The 16,856-nt window shown below is 37.9% G+C and overlaps 1 protein-coding gene across 1 annotated transcript in view; it reads right to left on the bottom strand.

Moving 5' to 3' along the window:
• The window catches only part of LOC123230674 (chemokine-like protein TAFA-1), a 565,308-nt gene extending 560,692 nt beyond the window's left edge, over positions 1-4,616 (bottom strand). Inside the window, exon 1 of the mRNA XM_044656817.1 lies at positions 4,499-4,616. Coding sequence (XP_044512752.1) covers positions 4,499-4,616 — 118 coding nt within the window. The remainder of the gene's footprint in view (positions 1-4,498) is intronic.
• Between the last annotated feature and the right edge of the window lie 12,240 nt (positions 4,617-16,856).

Below are 16,856 nucleotides of genomic sequence, written 5' to 3'. Positions count from 1 at the left end.
AAGTGGAACAAAGAAAATTACCTTTTTAGTTGGTAGAAGGATTTTTCATGAGCAGCCCTTCATTTGGAGACATTAGGGATGGTCAATATGTTTTTTTTTTAATTTTAGGAAATTAAAAGAAAGTTTATGTGTTGTCATCATTATCCTCCTTCAGGTATGACATAATCATCCTATAATTTTGCCCATCAAGAAAAGAGACCTTTATTGTGCCTAGCTGTACAGATCAAAGCCTGTCTACAAAGTTAAATTCACTCTAGCATTTGGTTTTTCTGCCATCCCATGATGGATGCTGGTGAGAGTCTGACATCCATCAGGTACAAGACAGAGTGGAAACTGTCCATTATAATTACCCAGAACAAAGGTAATTCTTCTATTGAGTGTTTAATTGTTTGGTATGTCTCTTTTAAATTACACATTCTACCCACAGCCATACAGAGAAAAGAGGCATAAGGAATATTCCATTGGTTACAGTGATTTCTTACACTGCTGCTTCCAAAATAAAAAAAAACAAAACAACACATGATGTATCTAACTATTCAATTATTGAAATTATGAATTCGCTCATCTACAGCATATTTCCTTCATTTGTGTAATTTTAAAATGCATCCTTATTTGATTGAATGTTTTAATCTCCCTTAAACAGTGAGTAACTGGAAGTAAATGGCGCATTCCTAATAACATAAATATGAAAAATAGAAAGTACTTAGAGACTGCAGCCGAATACATTAAAATCAGTCAGTTCTCTAGTTAACGTATTTTCCTTCCTTTTGTGTACAAACCCATTCCATGGAGGAGACAGCTAGCAAATTCATGTATGGATGTATATATTTGAATATGTAATTATTATATTCATAAATATATACATTATATATACATACACACACACACACATATATATATATATATATATATATATATATATAAAACCATATTGTCTTGATTTCATGTTAAGACAGTAGAAATTGTCCAAAATACCTAATAGTTTCCCCTAAAAGAGCCTCCCGCACTGGTGCCATCCAGGTGCGGAGCAATCTGAATGAGGTGAACATGCCGTCAAATTCCACTCATCTGTCAATGTAGTGGATTATTTCTTGAGAGACTGAAATTGGCTGCTCAGGACCAGAACACCATCAATCTTACTCATGGAGGACTGGGGGAAGCTGCCTGCAAGAGAGAGAGCTCTGCTGCTACTGAGCAGGTGATGAGGCAGCTGTAAAACCTTCACTCTCTCTGTAGCTGGGCTCTGAGTGAAAGATTTGTCATTTTTCACATTTCCTTGATACTTGGTATGCACTTGGTGCCTCCTTGTTCCTGTTCCATAAAGGAGGTGATTTTTCAAGCTTAGGCAAATGGGGCAAGTCTCTGGGTTGGTTTGATGCTCGTTTTTCCCTCATCATGTCACTTGTTTAACCCATTTTTTAAAATGAGATGGCATTTTTCAATTTGCTTATTAATTTATTTATCTGTTCATTTGGCTACTGATTGTCTCAGGAAGCCAGGGGAAGTTCTCCCTTCTGCTTCCAGATCCATTTCATTCCTTTCTCTGAAGATTTAAGAGCCAAGCAGAATACCATTTTCTTCTTAAAAAAGAAATAAATAAATAAAAAGAAGGAAGCAAACATCTTCCTTTTAAAAAAGTAATGATATTGTAGAGATTTCTGCCAAAATAAATGAGGGCATAGATGTTTCCTAGGTCTGTGTTCTTAATCTTTGCAGCTAGGAAAAAAGTTGAATAAACTCATCAGAGGTAAGCACTAGACAGCTGCATTTAGCAACCAATCTCTATGGAGACTCCATTGCATCTTTAAAGGTGCAGAAAAGCAGTTTGGGTTGAAAATGTGTTTTTATCTTTAAATTCTCAGCATTGAAACAGTTTTCAAAGTCACTGCCTTTTTTGCTTTCAAATTAGCAGTGTGCCTCTGCTAACAGCCTTGATATTTTATGGATTAGGAGCTTCTCCAAAGGTAAAGAATACCAAAAAGCCACCATAGATTTGACTGGTCGTAAATTTCAATGATGATAAAAAAGATGTGATTTTTCAGCAAAAAATGTCATATTTTAGGAATATTTTAGGACATTTACCTGCAAATTTCTGATTTTGACAAGCAACAGTTCTATCCAAAAAAAGAATGCTAATGTACCCATTCTGTGAATCACTATTTTATGTGATATAGATTAGTCTGTATAAGGCTGGGAATTCCAGAGAGTAGACAAGATTTTGATACTCATTCTGTCTCTTGTTGGTCACATGGCTAGTCAATACTCACCTCAACTTCCTCATCTGTAAAATGGGTGGAATGATCCCTCCCCTGTCTACCTCACAGGGTTTTTATTAGGATCAAAGGGGTCCACAGGATTGAGAGCTGGAAGGCATCTAGAACATCATTGGAAATCTGGAATTGGATTCACTGGTATGGCCTTGGGCAAGTCCACCTACCTAAGCCTCTTTAAAATAAGGAAGTTGGACTAGATTGCCCCAGTATTTCCTTCCAGCTTTAAATCTAGGATCCTTTGCCTCCAGCCTCCTCATTTTTCGGATGAGGAAAGATAGTAAGTCATTGGTCTGAGATTCGAAAACACCCTAACTCCAAATCCGCGTCCCAAATTTACACCCTTTGAGAACCGAAAAGTCCTATTCAAACGGATTATTTGCAAGCTATCAAACCCTGGCATGCTGGGAAGCCTGCTCTATCTAAAGGGATGGACTTCCCTTCAGAAGTAAAGGTGTTTGACATTAGGAAGGAACAATTCATCAGGTATGCCTGCAAATGTGCTCCTGCTGAGGACTGAGGAAGTGGGAGAACGCGGTAAAAAAGCTCCCAGGGCTCTTGGCTTGTGGGTGTCCAGGATTGGGACAGAGGATGCAGGAACCCACCCACGGTGGCTTTCCTTTTGGGAGAGCGCCGGATCCTTGCCATCCTAAGGGGGCGCCGCCCCCTCTTTCTGCCCCAAAGACGGGCCTCCTGCCTGCCTCCAGGAGTCAGGTAGTGGTGGCGATTTGGACTGGGGCTATGCTCTTCCCTAGCGCCCCCTGGCCCTGCTCCTGGCCAGCTCCCTCCCGGGTGCAGCTCCGCTCTGGCATCTCGGGGCGGTGGCGAGAACGAGGGGGCGGGGACGAGGCTGGCAGGCCACCAGCTGCCAGCCAGGAGCTGCTCTCTCCCCTGCGCTCACAGGGCTGGGGCGATGAGCCAGAGCCAGAGGGCAAGGTCAAAGCTGGCCAAGTGGCCAGGCAGACACCAGCCCTTGGCATGCCTGGCCCTGACAGAGCTGCGCCCTCTGCCCGCCCCTGGGGCAGGAAGGATGGATGCGGCGCCGCCCACCCACGGGATGGCAGAAAGCAAGAACCCCGGAGCTGCTGGGGTGAGGCACCCCAGGCAGAACAGATGGGACTGGGGCGGGGAGAGGATGGTAAGATGAGGAAGAGAGGTGGTGGTGATTTTTGGAGGGGGCGAGGAGGAGGAAGCAAGTGGAGGGCAGGAGCAGATTTGGGATCTAGGGGTCTGGAGCTTTGGGACAAAGGCGGCGTGCTGCAGCCCGGTATAGGGTTGTTCAGAAGGTCCAAGCTGGGAGGTGGGGACTGGAGGAGGGGGAGGGAATGAATTGGTGAATAAAAGAAAGCTTTTAGGAGAAAGAAGAGGGAAGATCAGGGGTGGGGAGTGGGGGGGAACCTAAGCAGGGAAGAGAGAAATGGAAAGCATGGTGTGTGGAGGGAAAGAGCAGAGAAAAATCAGCATAGTAGGGTGAGTCTCTGCGAGATGAAAAAAAAAAATTCTACACTGACAGAAGATGATAGGGGAACTGCATACAATTGAGGATACAAATTCACAGCAGAAAACCCAGGCTAAGGAGAACTTGACCCAGGGAAATCCAGCAGGAATACATTGTTCAAGACAAAGTAGAAGAGGGGAAGGAAGAGAAAATAAAGGAAGAAAACTCAGACAATAAAAAGTTCATTCCTAACTTGACACCAAAGTGCTATGATCCCCTCATAGAATTCTTAGTCAGTTAGCAGTTACTGCATATGATCCATACTTCAAACAATAATATAGACACACATTTTTTCACTGAAGAAAGAAAATGGGGGGGGGGGAAGAGCCTCTCCTTCCATGAGAACCCTGGATCTCCTCTGACTTTGCTTAGAGATCTTATCTGGGCACCAAAAGAAGCCCAAACCTAGCTATACACAATACCAACCAAACCAGCCTTTTCAAGAGGTTTTCTTATGGCAAACCACACCCCCCTCCTTTTTTTTCCCTCCTCCCTGAGAAGTTAATGGGAAAGTATGCCTCAGGGGCATTTCAGCAAACCAGAAAGAGCTTACACATCAGGGCAACCAGAAATAGCCACTGTGATTCAAAGGAAGCAGAGGGGGGGGGAGAGTGGAGGCCAAGCTGATTTCCATGCCAAGTACAATTCACTCATCTGTTTATAAAGAAACCAATAGAATTGACAGGAGGCTGCAATAGAACAACCTCCTGTTGTAGCTTATTGTTCCTACCTGGTCTGTGCAGGTGATGCTGTTGGAAAGTGTGATGAAGAGATCCCTGACAGAGGAGCATTGCACAAGCACTTATCCACAAATACAGGACCCAGGACATTGCAGAGACCATAGCCATACTCTAAATAAAACATTAGAGATGAGTTATTACCTCTACCCTTAAGCACATCATCACACAGTCAATACCAATGAGGAGGGAAGTTCGCAAAGAGACTCTTCCCCCTGCAGCTTTGACTACAGACTAGAGGGCAGAGAGATCATTCCATATGGAATGCATAACCTGGGTCAAAGGACATGAAGAGCACCGAAGGACTGTAAAATCTGCACCCTACATGGAACTCTCATTATGTACAGGCTAGAAAGGGGTGGGTTTTCCTAGTAAGTCCATGAAATGATTCCCCATTTCTTGTTCATTATTGTTTTTAGTCCCGAGTCCATAATTACTGGACCTGACAACAAGCCTTCCTTCCTTCCTTCCCAGTTTGAGCTCCCCATGGCATCATTCACAGCCTTAGGCACGGTGCCTCCTTTTTTTGTACCTCCATTTCTTTCATACTCATTCCAACTTCCTTTTGAATCAGGCATCAGCTCAGCAGGTTACAAATTATTGGGTTTCATTGGTGTGTTTGTTTGTTTTATTTCTCACTCATTAATTATGAATCACCTGGTTGTCTTCTAATCCAAGTTATCATTTCTCCAAGTCACATTAGAAGCCCCTGCTGGACTTCTTTGGTTGGACTTAAAAGTCCTAAAGAACTGCATTAGGCCAGAATGAAGCTAAGATGCCATGGAGGTGTGGGCTGGGGTGATTCAGGGAGCCAGAATTGAAAATTAAACTCTCCTTTCTGGAAAACCCCTCTGCTTCTTTTATCAGCACAGATCACACAGACACACTTGTTGTGGGGCTGGATCTATGTGACTAGATGTGCTGGGGTATTCAATGGTCAATAGCTACCTTTGTCACTAGACTTTTCTACTTTATCTGTCCTGTGGGTGGGTGCCCACAAGCATCGTAAGACCCACACAGCTAAGCTGCTCCATGTTGTCCAGCTTTCTGAACAAATAACTTGTATTATGTTTCACCTGGCCAAATTAATTAAAAAGAAGGCACTTTCACCAGTCAACCAATGGCTGAGAGGGTGGTGTCCACCTGTCCAGTCAACTATAGATTATTTGTTCCACTGGGAGGAGGGAGGGCTGTATATGATGTATATTTCACCGGGGAAGAGAAAGCCGCCTATTATGTATAATACTTCCCCTTTTCAAGCTTCTTGATTCAAGGAAAACTTCTACAAATTAAAAAATCTGTAAGTGACCTCCCAGCAGGATTTCTTTATATATGAAGATAAACATTGCTCGAAGAGTTTTGACATTCACAGTCAAAAACGCACAGACACAGAAACATATTCCAGTACACAGAGATGCATAATTTAAGATAATTCATGGCATTGGAACAGAGATGGGGGCTTTAAGAAGGATTCTTAGGGCTGCTTTAGACCCATAATGACAACTGTAATTAAATATAAAATAGAAAAACATTATTTTTGACTGCATGGTGCCATCTATGTCCCATTCTCTGAAGGCAATGGACTGTTCAGCTGATAATTAGTTTTGCTGCCCACTGTTTACTTTTGAAACCAGTATACTTTCCTCTATTGTTTTTGACCACCACCAATAGAATAGGAAGCATTCTCCTTATTTCAGATAAATAGCAGGAACCCCACTGTGAATTTTGAAATGAATGCTTGGGGAAGGGGATAATTCTCCTAATGCCATGCAAATGGATATCAGGAGAAAGGTGGTGGCGGCATGCATTAAGCCTTCTGAGATTAAGTTAAAATGTGCTGTGATTTAATATAAACTTCAAAAATCCTAACACAAAACTTCCCCAGTCTCCCAATTCCTCCTTGCTTTTTCTATCCAAACAGATCTTAACACAGAGCTAGCTTCTTTCCACTTCTCACTTGCATCATTTTTTTTTTTGGTCTTCCTCATTTTCAATTAACTTTCTTTAATTCTCAGTATTACTTCTGAGCATCCTTTCACATCCCTGCATTAGCCAGCACACTGGGCTTAACCAGCAAGCATAGGGTCTCTATGTAAATAGAGCATTCCAAAGAATAATTAATGTGATAAGCGAAAGCATATTCCACTAGTTCTTAGTGAATGTTTTCCAGATCTGCTTTCTGAATCTTAAAGCCTAAAGAAGCTTCTTACCTGAGTAATCCAACCAGGAGCAGAATGCTCTATTAGTGTTCATTGGAAAGATCTACCACTTTTTAAAATCCATGTGTGCCACAATAAGGGGTTTTAAATAATCTTCTTTATCAGGATTTAAAAAAAAGAGAGAGATTTCTTTCTTTCTTTTTCTTGTTATCAATCCTATTTCCCGAATAAAGAAGACATCAGAGCTCAGATCGCGTTGTCAGAAAAGTAGCCAAGGTTTGAGGGGTGGAAACCTTGTCATCTTCACCTTTAAATCATCTCCTAGTGGTCCCTCTGTTTGATGAGCCCTTTGGAGTGATCTTGAGGTAATGGACAGTTCCCGGGGTACTTGCTGATGAAAATCAGTTTCGGTCTTAATGAGGGACCATCCCCGTTCCCCTGCCTTCAGTGCAATCAGGCAACTCGCTCTGTTCTGAGAGAGCTGGACTGCTGCTAGACGGTGCCCTGAAGTATCAGTAGTCTGTTTCGATACATCCCTGCTCGGTAAAGTATCACATGTCTTAAAGTGACATTACCCTCTATTACAGTACCAGTGAATTTTTATACCTGCCCACTAACTTAAACAAGACCAGCATTTTAACACTGTAATGCCTGATTTCTTTGTACTGGATGTTATATAGGAGTAGATATAAAGGGAGGGCAAAGGGGGCGGAGTGGGGGGAGGAGGGAAGACGGGCTATAGAAAGATCAAGAGTTGTCGTTTTATTTTTTGTTGTTGTTGTTGTTATTTTTAATAAACCCCCAACCCCCTGAATCATAGGAAATAAAGGGATAGAAGCAAACTTGTTTCTTATGCCTAGACCTTTGGTGAGCTGACCCCTCTTGGGAAGTTTAGTACGAACTTTGCTTTAGTTTATTTATAGATTTAAGGGAAGGCAGTTGATTTAAAGCATTGTGATGCTGTGGTAGGAATAGGGGAATGAGAGATGAGAGACTTCATTTCTAGGCAGTTCTGCTTGCTTGCTGTGTGACCAAGGCAAGCCTCTTAACTTCTCTGGGCATCTGTTTTCTGATCTGTAATATGGGGCAAGGGAGAATGGGAGAGTAGATTAGATGATTTCTAAAGTCCCTTCCTTCTTGAACATGCTCTAATTCTATGATCTTACATTTGTTTTATGGGTACAGTGTTTCCACCTCAATCCAGTAAAGTATATTGAGTTTAATGAAGAGAATTCTGACTCTTTAAGCATCCTAGCCAGGGCTTTGACTCAGTGAAGATGTTTTTTTCACACTTGCCCCCACTCCCCTTTTTCACCAGCTATTGTTTAAAAAGAGCAATTGAACATCCAAGCAGGAATCTTGTATTTCACAGAAAAAAACATAACTAGAAGCTTCTCAGATCCCTCCCGATTGCATTCACTTAACTATGTGCAAATCATATCACCCCACCAAAATCATTAGAACATGTGCTCTTTAAGGGTGGTAATGATTCCATTTCTGGCATATCCCAAGGGATAGCACTATACATGGCACATAGTAGGTACTTAATAAATGTCTGTTAAATTAGTTACCAATTAATTATCATTGAGATGGGTGAGGTATCTTAATATTATACTTTGATTCTTTTCGGTCTTTATTAACAGCATGACCACAGGTGCATCATTAAGACTTTCTGAGCCTCGGTTTACTCATCCAAAATGGGAAAAATAATGATTTTCATAACTACCACAAGAGGCTATTATTAGATTCTGATGAGATCTTCTACATAGAGAATTTAAGGTATATTATAAATCCCACTAATACTGTTATTTTACAATAGCCATTATTTTTCTTGTTGCTACTGATAATAGTATATTCTTACTAAACAATCCTCTAAGTACAAAAGGATTTGCTTTTCAGTGACAAGTGTTAAGAGAGGGTGCCACAGGTTTACTTACAATTCCTTTATATGGAGGTGTCCCCCTTTTTTTGGAAACCAATCAGTAATTATCCTATAATTCACATCAAGAAAATGGTCTGTCATAGACTCCATCCAATGGATGTCTCACATGAGTCAGTACCAGACAACATTCCTTTATCATAGCTCACCTTGGAAAAAAATCTCAAAGCATTACTAAATGCAGGGGAAAAAAAATCTCAGTATAGAAATTAAAAAAAAAAAAGAATCTCAAAAGACCAAGGTTAGCAGTGGTTTTCTAGCTTTCATTTCCTGTGCTGTGGGAACCCCTGGCAGTACCTCTGATATATACAGGGAGGTCATACTTTAGCACCTAACATAATGAGATAAAAAGTGGTCAAACATCTGATCAAAGAGTGAGCTCTGGATAACTTTATTCCTCACATATTAAGTCAGACATAGAGTAAAAATGCAGCATGGCCTAGTGGACAGAAAACTGTATTTGCAGGCAGGGAGAACCTGACTCTGGATTCAAGTTTCATATCTGACATACATATCCTGGTTGTGAAACTCTGAGCAAGCTCTGAGTGCAGGTAACTCTCTTAGATTATAAGGAGACAGCTTAGGATAGTCAAAAGAGCTCTGTTTCTGGAGGCAAAGGACCTGGTTGTGTATACCTTTTGACCCAGCAACATCATTATTTGGTTTATTTCCTAAGGTAATCAGGGAAAAAGGAAGTGTCCTATATGTTCCAAGATGTTTATAGCAACTCTCTGGATGGTTGCAATGAACTAGAAATTGAAGAGATGCCCACAAACTGGGGAATGGCTAAACAAGTTGTGGTATATGATTGTGATGGAAAACTACTGAGTCATAAGAAATGACAAAGAAGTCAATTTTGGAAAAACATAGAAGACTTTCATGTGATTATGAAGAGTGAAACAAGCAGAATCAAAAGAGCACTCTATACAGTAACAGAAATATTGTTTGAAGAATAACTTATGTAGGCCCATCTCCAGAGAAAGAACTGATAAATAGACAAAGAGGACATATATATGTATATATGCCAAATAATGCCTTCACTAGTAGAAGGAGGGAAGGAAGGAAGGGAGTTAACTGGGTATTTCAATGCAGCAAACAAGCAAATTAATTTAAAATTAAAAATTTCACTTCTGGAATATTCCACCTGTGGGACTCTAGGCAAGTTGTTTCTCTCCATGGGTCTTGGTTTCTATAAAATAATGGTGTTTGAGTAGATGGTCACTAAGATCCCTTCTCTTTCTACATTTCTGATCTGATGAGAATGACAAAAATAGCAATTATAATTTTAGAAAACATTCTGATTGCCATTAATAAAAGGAGTTTCCGCATCTAGAATTTATCTAACAATTTTGATCTAAGAAAAAAAATGTCAGGCAACTCTTTTGTGTAGTTTTTGGAACATGGTATCAACAAGAAGAAAATCTGTTCACCTAGTAGTATTTCTTTATCAATTTCTTAAGATTTTAATCAATAGGCAGTAGGGAGCTAGTAAACATTTTTGAGCATAGGAGTAACATGATCATAAATATTCATAAGGGAAATTAGCCTGCCAGTGGAATGGAGGATAGGTTCATTTTCTCCTCCCTACAACCTATCCTTTTTTCCTGATCACCTTAGGAAATAAACCTAATAGTGATGTTGCTGGGTCAAAAGGTATACACAACCAGGTCCTTTGCCTCCAAAAATGGAGCTCTTTTGACTATCCTAAGCTGTCTCCTTATATGGGATGAACAGTTATTTCTTCACTCTTTATTAAGGATTATTTCATCTTTACATATAGGGCAAAGGATTAACTATATTACCCATCTCTTAGTGACTCAGGTCACTATATAGAGTGTATTACTTTTCTTCTACCTAGTCATTCAACAAGAATTTAATATTAGGGTCTATATGCAGGGTATTATGCTAAGTGCTGGGAATACATCAATAAATAAAAAATACAAACGATATGCTAAATAAATAAAAAAACTAATTTTGTCAGGTCAGGGTTGGGTAGGGTGGACAACACTAGAAAATATGGCCTATCAAAAAAAGCCTCAGGTAAAAAATGACTTACAAGAGGAAGAAGTGAAGCAAAAGGGCACTAGAGGCATTGGGGGGTGGTATACTGCACAAAGGGGACAAATGGGATATAACATATGGGGTAGAGAAAGCAGGACATTTTGGTTGGAATATAGAGGGCACAGAGGAGAAGAATATGAAATCAATCATAGGAGCTAGATGGCCAATTAGTTAAGAATCAAATGAAAGAGGATGCATATTTTCTAAGAGATGATAGGGAGCTACTAAGGATTCTAGAGCAGCAGAGTGATGTGCTCAAAAATTGCTTTAGGAGTATGAATTTGGCAGCTATGTGAGAGAAGTGAGTAGAGGTGGAGAAACTAATTCAGAGGCTGAGAAGTAGTCTAAATTAGTGATGATTAGGGTCTCAGTCAGGAATATGGCTGAGTGAAGCAAAGCATCCATTTTGATCATTCTTGGCAAAGAGTATAATCGGTAGTGAGCTAAGTCATGGGGGTGCTCTGGAGTTTATGAGTTTCTTAGGAGACAGAGAAGAGTACAATTTAGTTAGAATAGAGAGTACATGGAGGCTAGTCAGATGGATAGCTGGGTGCTGTTGGAATCAGAAATATCTTAAATGTTGGGTGAAGGGTTTATACTTTAATCAGTAGGCAGTAGGGAGGGGTTGTGTGATAATAAAGGATTATTTAGGGTGATAATGGTGAAAATAAAAAGAGGAATTTTCAAAGCATTTTACAGTTCATTACAGTCACGCAATGATCATTTTTTTTTCTTTTTTGATGTGATAAATTTCTATTGATGTTGAGTAGACAGTCATAGAACTGAAAAAGGAAATTGTGCTCTGGTTACACTTCTAATATTTAAAATGAATTTTTAATCATGCATAGCATTTAAAGTTGGAAGATAATCTAATACAGCCTCTACAGTTTATAGATCTTCTGATCAGATTTAGGCATGTAAGGAACCTAGACGAGGAAACTGAGTCAAGTAATTTGTCCGGATTAGCATCTTTGGAAAGGAAAATTTGCAACAGTGTCAACCAAAGCATTTGTCTAAACTATGACTTTCCTGTCATAGGAAAACTAATATTTGAAATATAAACATTAAACTATATTCTCTTTCAAAAGGGGAATCAAGGAGCAGTCATTCTCCTTCTTATCTAGGATAACTTTTCATTCACATTTAGATTGCAAACTCCTTGAGTTATAAACCCTGTTTTATTTATTTTAGTATCTCTTATAGTAGCATAAAGACTCTTTTCATGTGAGAGATTATGGGAAAAATTATTGAATGAAATTGAATGAATGAATGAACATTAAAGCTTCAACCTGACTCACTCATTTTCTATCTTCAGAGAACAAAGGTTTTTGCTGTGAAAGGAGGTTACAATCTAGTTGGGAGCATAAAAGGATGGATGGCTAAGAACATGAGATAATAAATGAACTATAAAAATGTAAAATAAGTGAGGAATATATGTCAATCGTTAAGGGAAGGAAACTTATTAAACAAATAGAAGAGATGATTAGAAAGAAGGTGTGAATATATACATATAGGTGTATGTATATAAATAAAATTTATTTTCGATAGTAGTTCCAATAAAAAGCTCTTATTGGGAAGGCTTTTTATTTATTCCCATTACAGGTAGTGCTTGCTCTTAGTTTTCGGAAGAGGCTACTTATCAATTCTTACTAATATTTTAAATAGAAATGGGCATTGTGGGTACATAATTTTGACATAAAAAGTGACACCATAAGCAAACCAGGGTGGGCGGCATGGAATAGTCTACCTATCAAATCTACGGATAAGGGAAAAAGTTATTACCAAACAAGAGATAGAATATTAAAGGACATAAAATGGATATATTTTATTAATTAAATTTAAAATGTGTTACACAAACAAAAACAATCCATACAAGGTTAAAAGGAAAGCAGAAAGCTGGAAAAATATTTACAGCAAGTTTCTGCGATAAAGACCTCATTTCTTAAATATGTCAATAACTGAGTCAAATGTACAAGAATACAAGTTATTCCCCATTTGATAAATGTTCAAAGGATATGAACAGATGGTTTTTAAACAGATGATTTTTAGATAAAGAAATGAAAGCTCTCTATAGTTATGTAAAATTCTCTGAAAACTTTTGATTAGAGAAATGCAAATTAAGTTAAGTTATCAGATAGGTTAATATAACAGAAAAGGAAAATGACAAATTTTGGAGGGGATATGGGAATAGAGGAAGTTATTTAAATATTATTATAGCATTTTTTCTTTTCAAGTTCTTTTATTAAAATGTAAAGTAGGAAATCTGATTAGTTATATTGCTATTTATTAAGTTCATCAAACATTGTTAAAATGAATTAAAATCAAGCCACAATGTAGTATTATGACCTGTGTCAGATAGTAATACTAAAGGAGTTTGGAAAGGAGGGACCATTACAGGCTTTTGCAGACCTTCATGAAAGATGGAGGACTTGAGCTAAGTCTTAAAGCAAAAAGGCCAATGAATATTTAGGGATAGTCCCAGAGAGGAAAAATGTGTGGGCGATAATGGCAACAAGACTGGAAGGCTTAACTGTGGAAAAATTATGAAAGATCATTTGTCTAAACCAAGTAATTTAGACTATTTTGTACATAAGTGGAATCATTAAAGTTCTTTGAAGGAGAGGGACAAAATGAATCACAAACTACAGTGTAACATGTTAGACGAATGGGTTCTTTATAGACTACCTAGTGTAGTTCCACCATTAAATATCTTTGTGTATTTGGTCCAAACCTGTGATTTCATAAATGTAGAGAGGCCCTCTGGCTAAGTGTAGAGAAAAAAATTTCTCTGGTATTTTTTGTCTTAGAGAATTTTCTGGGATGCTGTAAAATTAAGTGATTTACCTACAGGCACATAGTAAATATGTGTCAATGATACCTCAAATCGAGGTCTTTGTGAATTCTAAGCCAACCTATCTGTTATGTATACTCCTTCTTTCTAGATTCTTCTTAATTGTTAATGTTCTTCCTACCCTCACTGTCTGAATTCCATTGTAAAACATTCCTTTCTTCTTATTAGTGTCCATGTTATTCTTTCTTCCTTCTCCCTAGTACACTATAATTTTCCTCCCCCTGAAGTAGTGGAGGGAGAGCCAGTCCCCATATCAAGAAGCCCTGGGTTCGAGTCCTGCTTCAGAAATATACTTGTTACATGACATTGTGCCACTCAGTGCTTTAGACAGGTAACTGATGCTATAAACTGCAGATGAGAAAGTGCAATCTATATTAGTGGAGGAAATGTCTCACTGGAAGGTCTCTATAGCAACAAAGTCACAAGTCAAATCCATAAACTTTATACTTCATATCTCTAGTACCTAGCCTACTGCCTGAATGTGGTGGGCACAAAATAAATGTTTGCTAAATTAAATTAAACTGATGGAGAGGAAAGAAAATGTAACTAGGAGAAAGAGTCATAATAACTATACTTATAAAAGTAACACCAACTCTAAAAGGCAACAATATGGAAAATGGTGGAATGGGGATAAATTAGAGTAAGGAAAGTCCTTTAAGAGGTTATCATCAGTACATGTAAAACCCAGTGAAATTGTGTGTTGGCTAAGAGGGGTTAGAGGGGTTTGAGGGAAAGAACATGAAACATGTAACTATGGGAAAATATTCAAGATAAAAATTAAAATATAATTTAAAAAAAGAGGCTATCATCATAGTCTAGGTAAAACCATAGTATGAATTGCAATGACCAGTATTATTAGAAAACAGATAAAACAGGGAGCAGCTGGGTAGCTCAGTGGATTGAGAGCCAGGCCTAGAGACAGGAGGTCCTAGGTTCAAATCCGGCCTCAGACACTTCCCAGCTGTGTGACCCTGGGCAACTCACTTGACCCTCATTGCCCACCTTTACCACTCTTCCACCTAGGAGCCAATACACAGAAGTTAAGGATTTAAAAAAAAAAAAAGGAAAAAGATAAAACACATTTGTTCCTTCTCTGAGAGGTGGGGGACTACAGGACTACAGGAAGAGTAAGTTGCTTAAGCTACCTAAAAAGATTAGTTTTTGATGTTTTTTTTTTCAAATATTTTAATTATGTTGTTATTGTTCAGTCATTTCAGTTATGCCCAAATCTTTGCAACCCCACTTAGGGTTTTCTTAGTGTTGAAACTGGAGTGGTTTGCCATTTCCTTCTCCAGTTCATTTTATAGATGAGAAAACTGAGGCAAAAGGGGTTAAGTGACTTGCCCAGGGTCACATAGCTAATAAGTATCTAAGGCCAAATTTGAACTCAGGGTTTCCTGATTTTGGGTCTGGTGCTCAATCCATTGTATCATGTAGCTGGGGGAGGGATTCAATTACTGCAATTACTGAGAGTTGTGAGGGAAGTATCAGCAAAATTTTTGACAAAACAGGGCTATATCTTTTTTTTTTAATTGTTAAAATTTTAACATGTTGATGCATTTTTTTATAATTGTTTTTTTTGACATTTTGTGATCGTAGTTCACTCTCTCCCTCCCGCCCTTCTCTTCTCCCCAAGACAGCACATAATAAAATATAGGTTATATATGTGCTTTTATGCAATATATATTTCCATATTTGTTATGTTGTGAAAAAAAGACACATTTATAGAAGAAAGAAAAAAAAACTCAAGAAGGAGATAAAGTAAAACATTCTATGCTTAGTCTCCTTTCAGATTCCATCAGTTCCTTTCATAGTGGTAGATAGCTTTTTTTTAATCATGAGTCTCTTGGAGTTGTCTTGGATCCTTGCATTGCTGATAAAATTACACCTCTTTAAAAGTGCTACACAGGTATAACCCAATCTGTCTTCCTCCTAGTTGATTCTCTTTTCAATTTTTTTTTTCAGGATCTGTCCAAATTTATGTAATAGTGTAACAACTCACCATTTCCCTACATCAAGAGAAAGAAAGAGCCAGAGAGCCAGAAAGAGAGCAAGTTGCATTATATATATTTAAAATATGTATAGTCATATGTTCATAATTGATTGTGAGCAAAGATATAAACATATGTATTTATAATAAATTAGTCAAAATGCATTTATTAAGCACCTACTATATGCTAGCCCTGTGCTAACAATTAGAGATAGAAAGCAAAAGCAAAATAGTTCCTGATCTCAGGTTATTAAATGCTAATGGCTGAGACAACACATATTTATATAGTCCACAAGTTAAGTGAATAAACATTTATTAAGCACCTAATGTGCAGCAGGCACAGAATGCTAAAAATTGTATTCCTTCTTTACCCCAAACTTAAGTTCTTTATATTAGATATAAGGGTGAAATGGTTCTTAATTATTTTCGAATAAAAAAATCACTGTATAATTTTGGCTAATTTTATTCCAGAAATATCTAGAAAAACATTTGATACATGTGAGATTTTATGTCTTTGCAGATTTCTAAATTGAAAAACAGCTAAATGAATTTAAATAAATTACATCTGGACTAAGAAATTCAAGCCAAGTTTCAGTCCTTTGAAAATTGAAATGTCTTATAGATAAATCAAATAAATCACTTTTAATTATTATTCTTAGCAGCACATTTTTGGTAATGGCTACATAACAAAAGTATTTTTTAATTATTTTTTCACTATTTCAATTAGCCAATGGAAATAGAGACAGAGACCAAAATGTCACTTTTATAATGCAGGTAGTCCACTTTGCGATTATTATTTCTTCTTGTTCTCTCCCTCTTACTGATGCTATATACTTCCATGATGATCCCATTACTGTTTGAACTTTCCCAATCCTCCCATATTATCTTGTATTAATTTTGTCAAAGTTTTCTCGTTGTTTTGGATCCAATAATCAACTACACTAGTTCTATTTAAAGTAAGTGATAAGATACTTTGCATTACATTTTTATCAGGTGAGAACAGTGGACCAATTGGAAGTATGAATAAGATTTAAATACCTCTATTAAATCAATCAAAAATTGTAGAGTAAATGTCATCTAAGCTGGGATCCATTCTCCCCAGTACTCTATGTACTGATGCAAGATCAGATAATAGGCTTTTGAGAATCAGTTTGATACAAATTTCTCTCTTTATGCCAACTTAGTAAATACCCCTTTCTAAAAACTAATTAAATCCAGCTGAGCAATTGATATCACACAATATTCATACAGAGAAGCACACTTATGGGGGCTCGTGAGCTTTATTCATGTCTCAATTAGGGTAAATAATAGGTCCTATTAAATGACTAAATATTTGAAATGTCACTTATAT

The sequence above is a fragment of the Gracilinanus agilis genome, chromosome 1 (genome assembly GCF_016433145.1).
Source record: "Gracilinanus agilis isolate LMUSP501 chromosome 1, AgileGrace, whole genome shotgun sequence".
Classification (NCBI taxonomy): domain Eukaryota; kingdom Metazoa; phylum Chordata; class Mammalia; order Didelphimorphia; family Didelphidae; genus Gracilinanus; species Gracilinanus agilis.
This window is presented reverse-complemented; position numbering and strand designations above follow the sequence as displayed.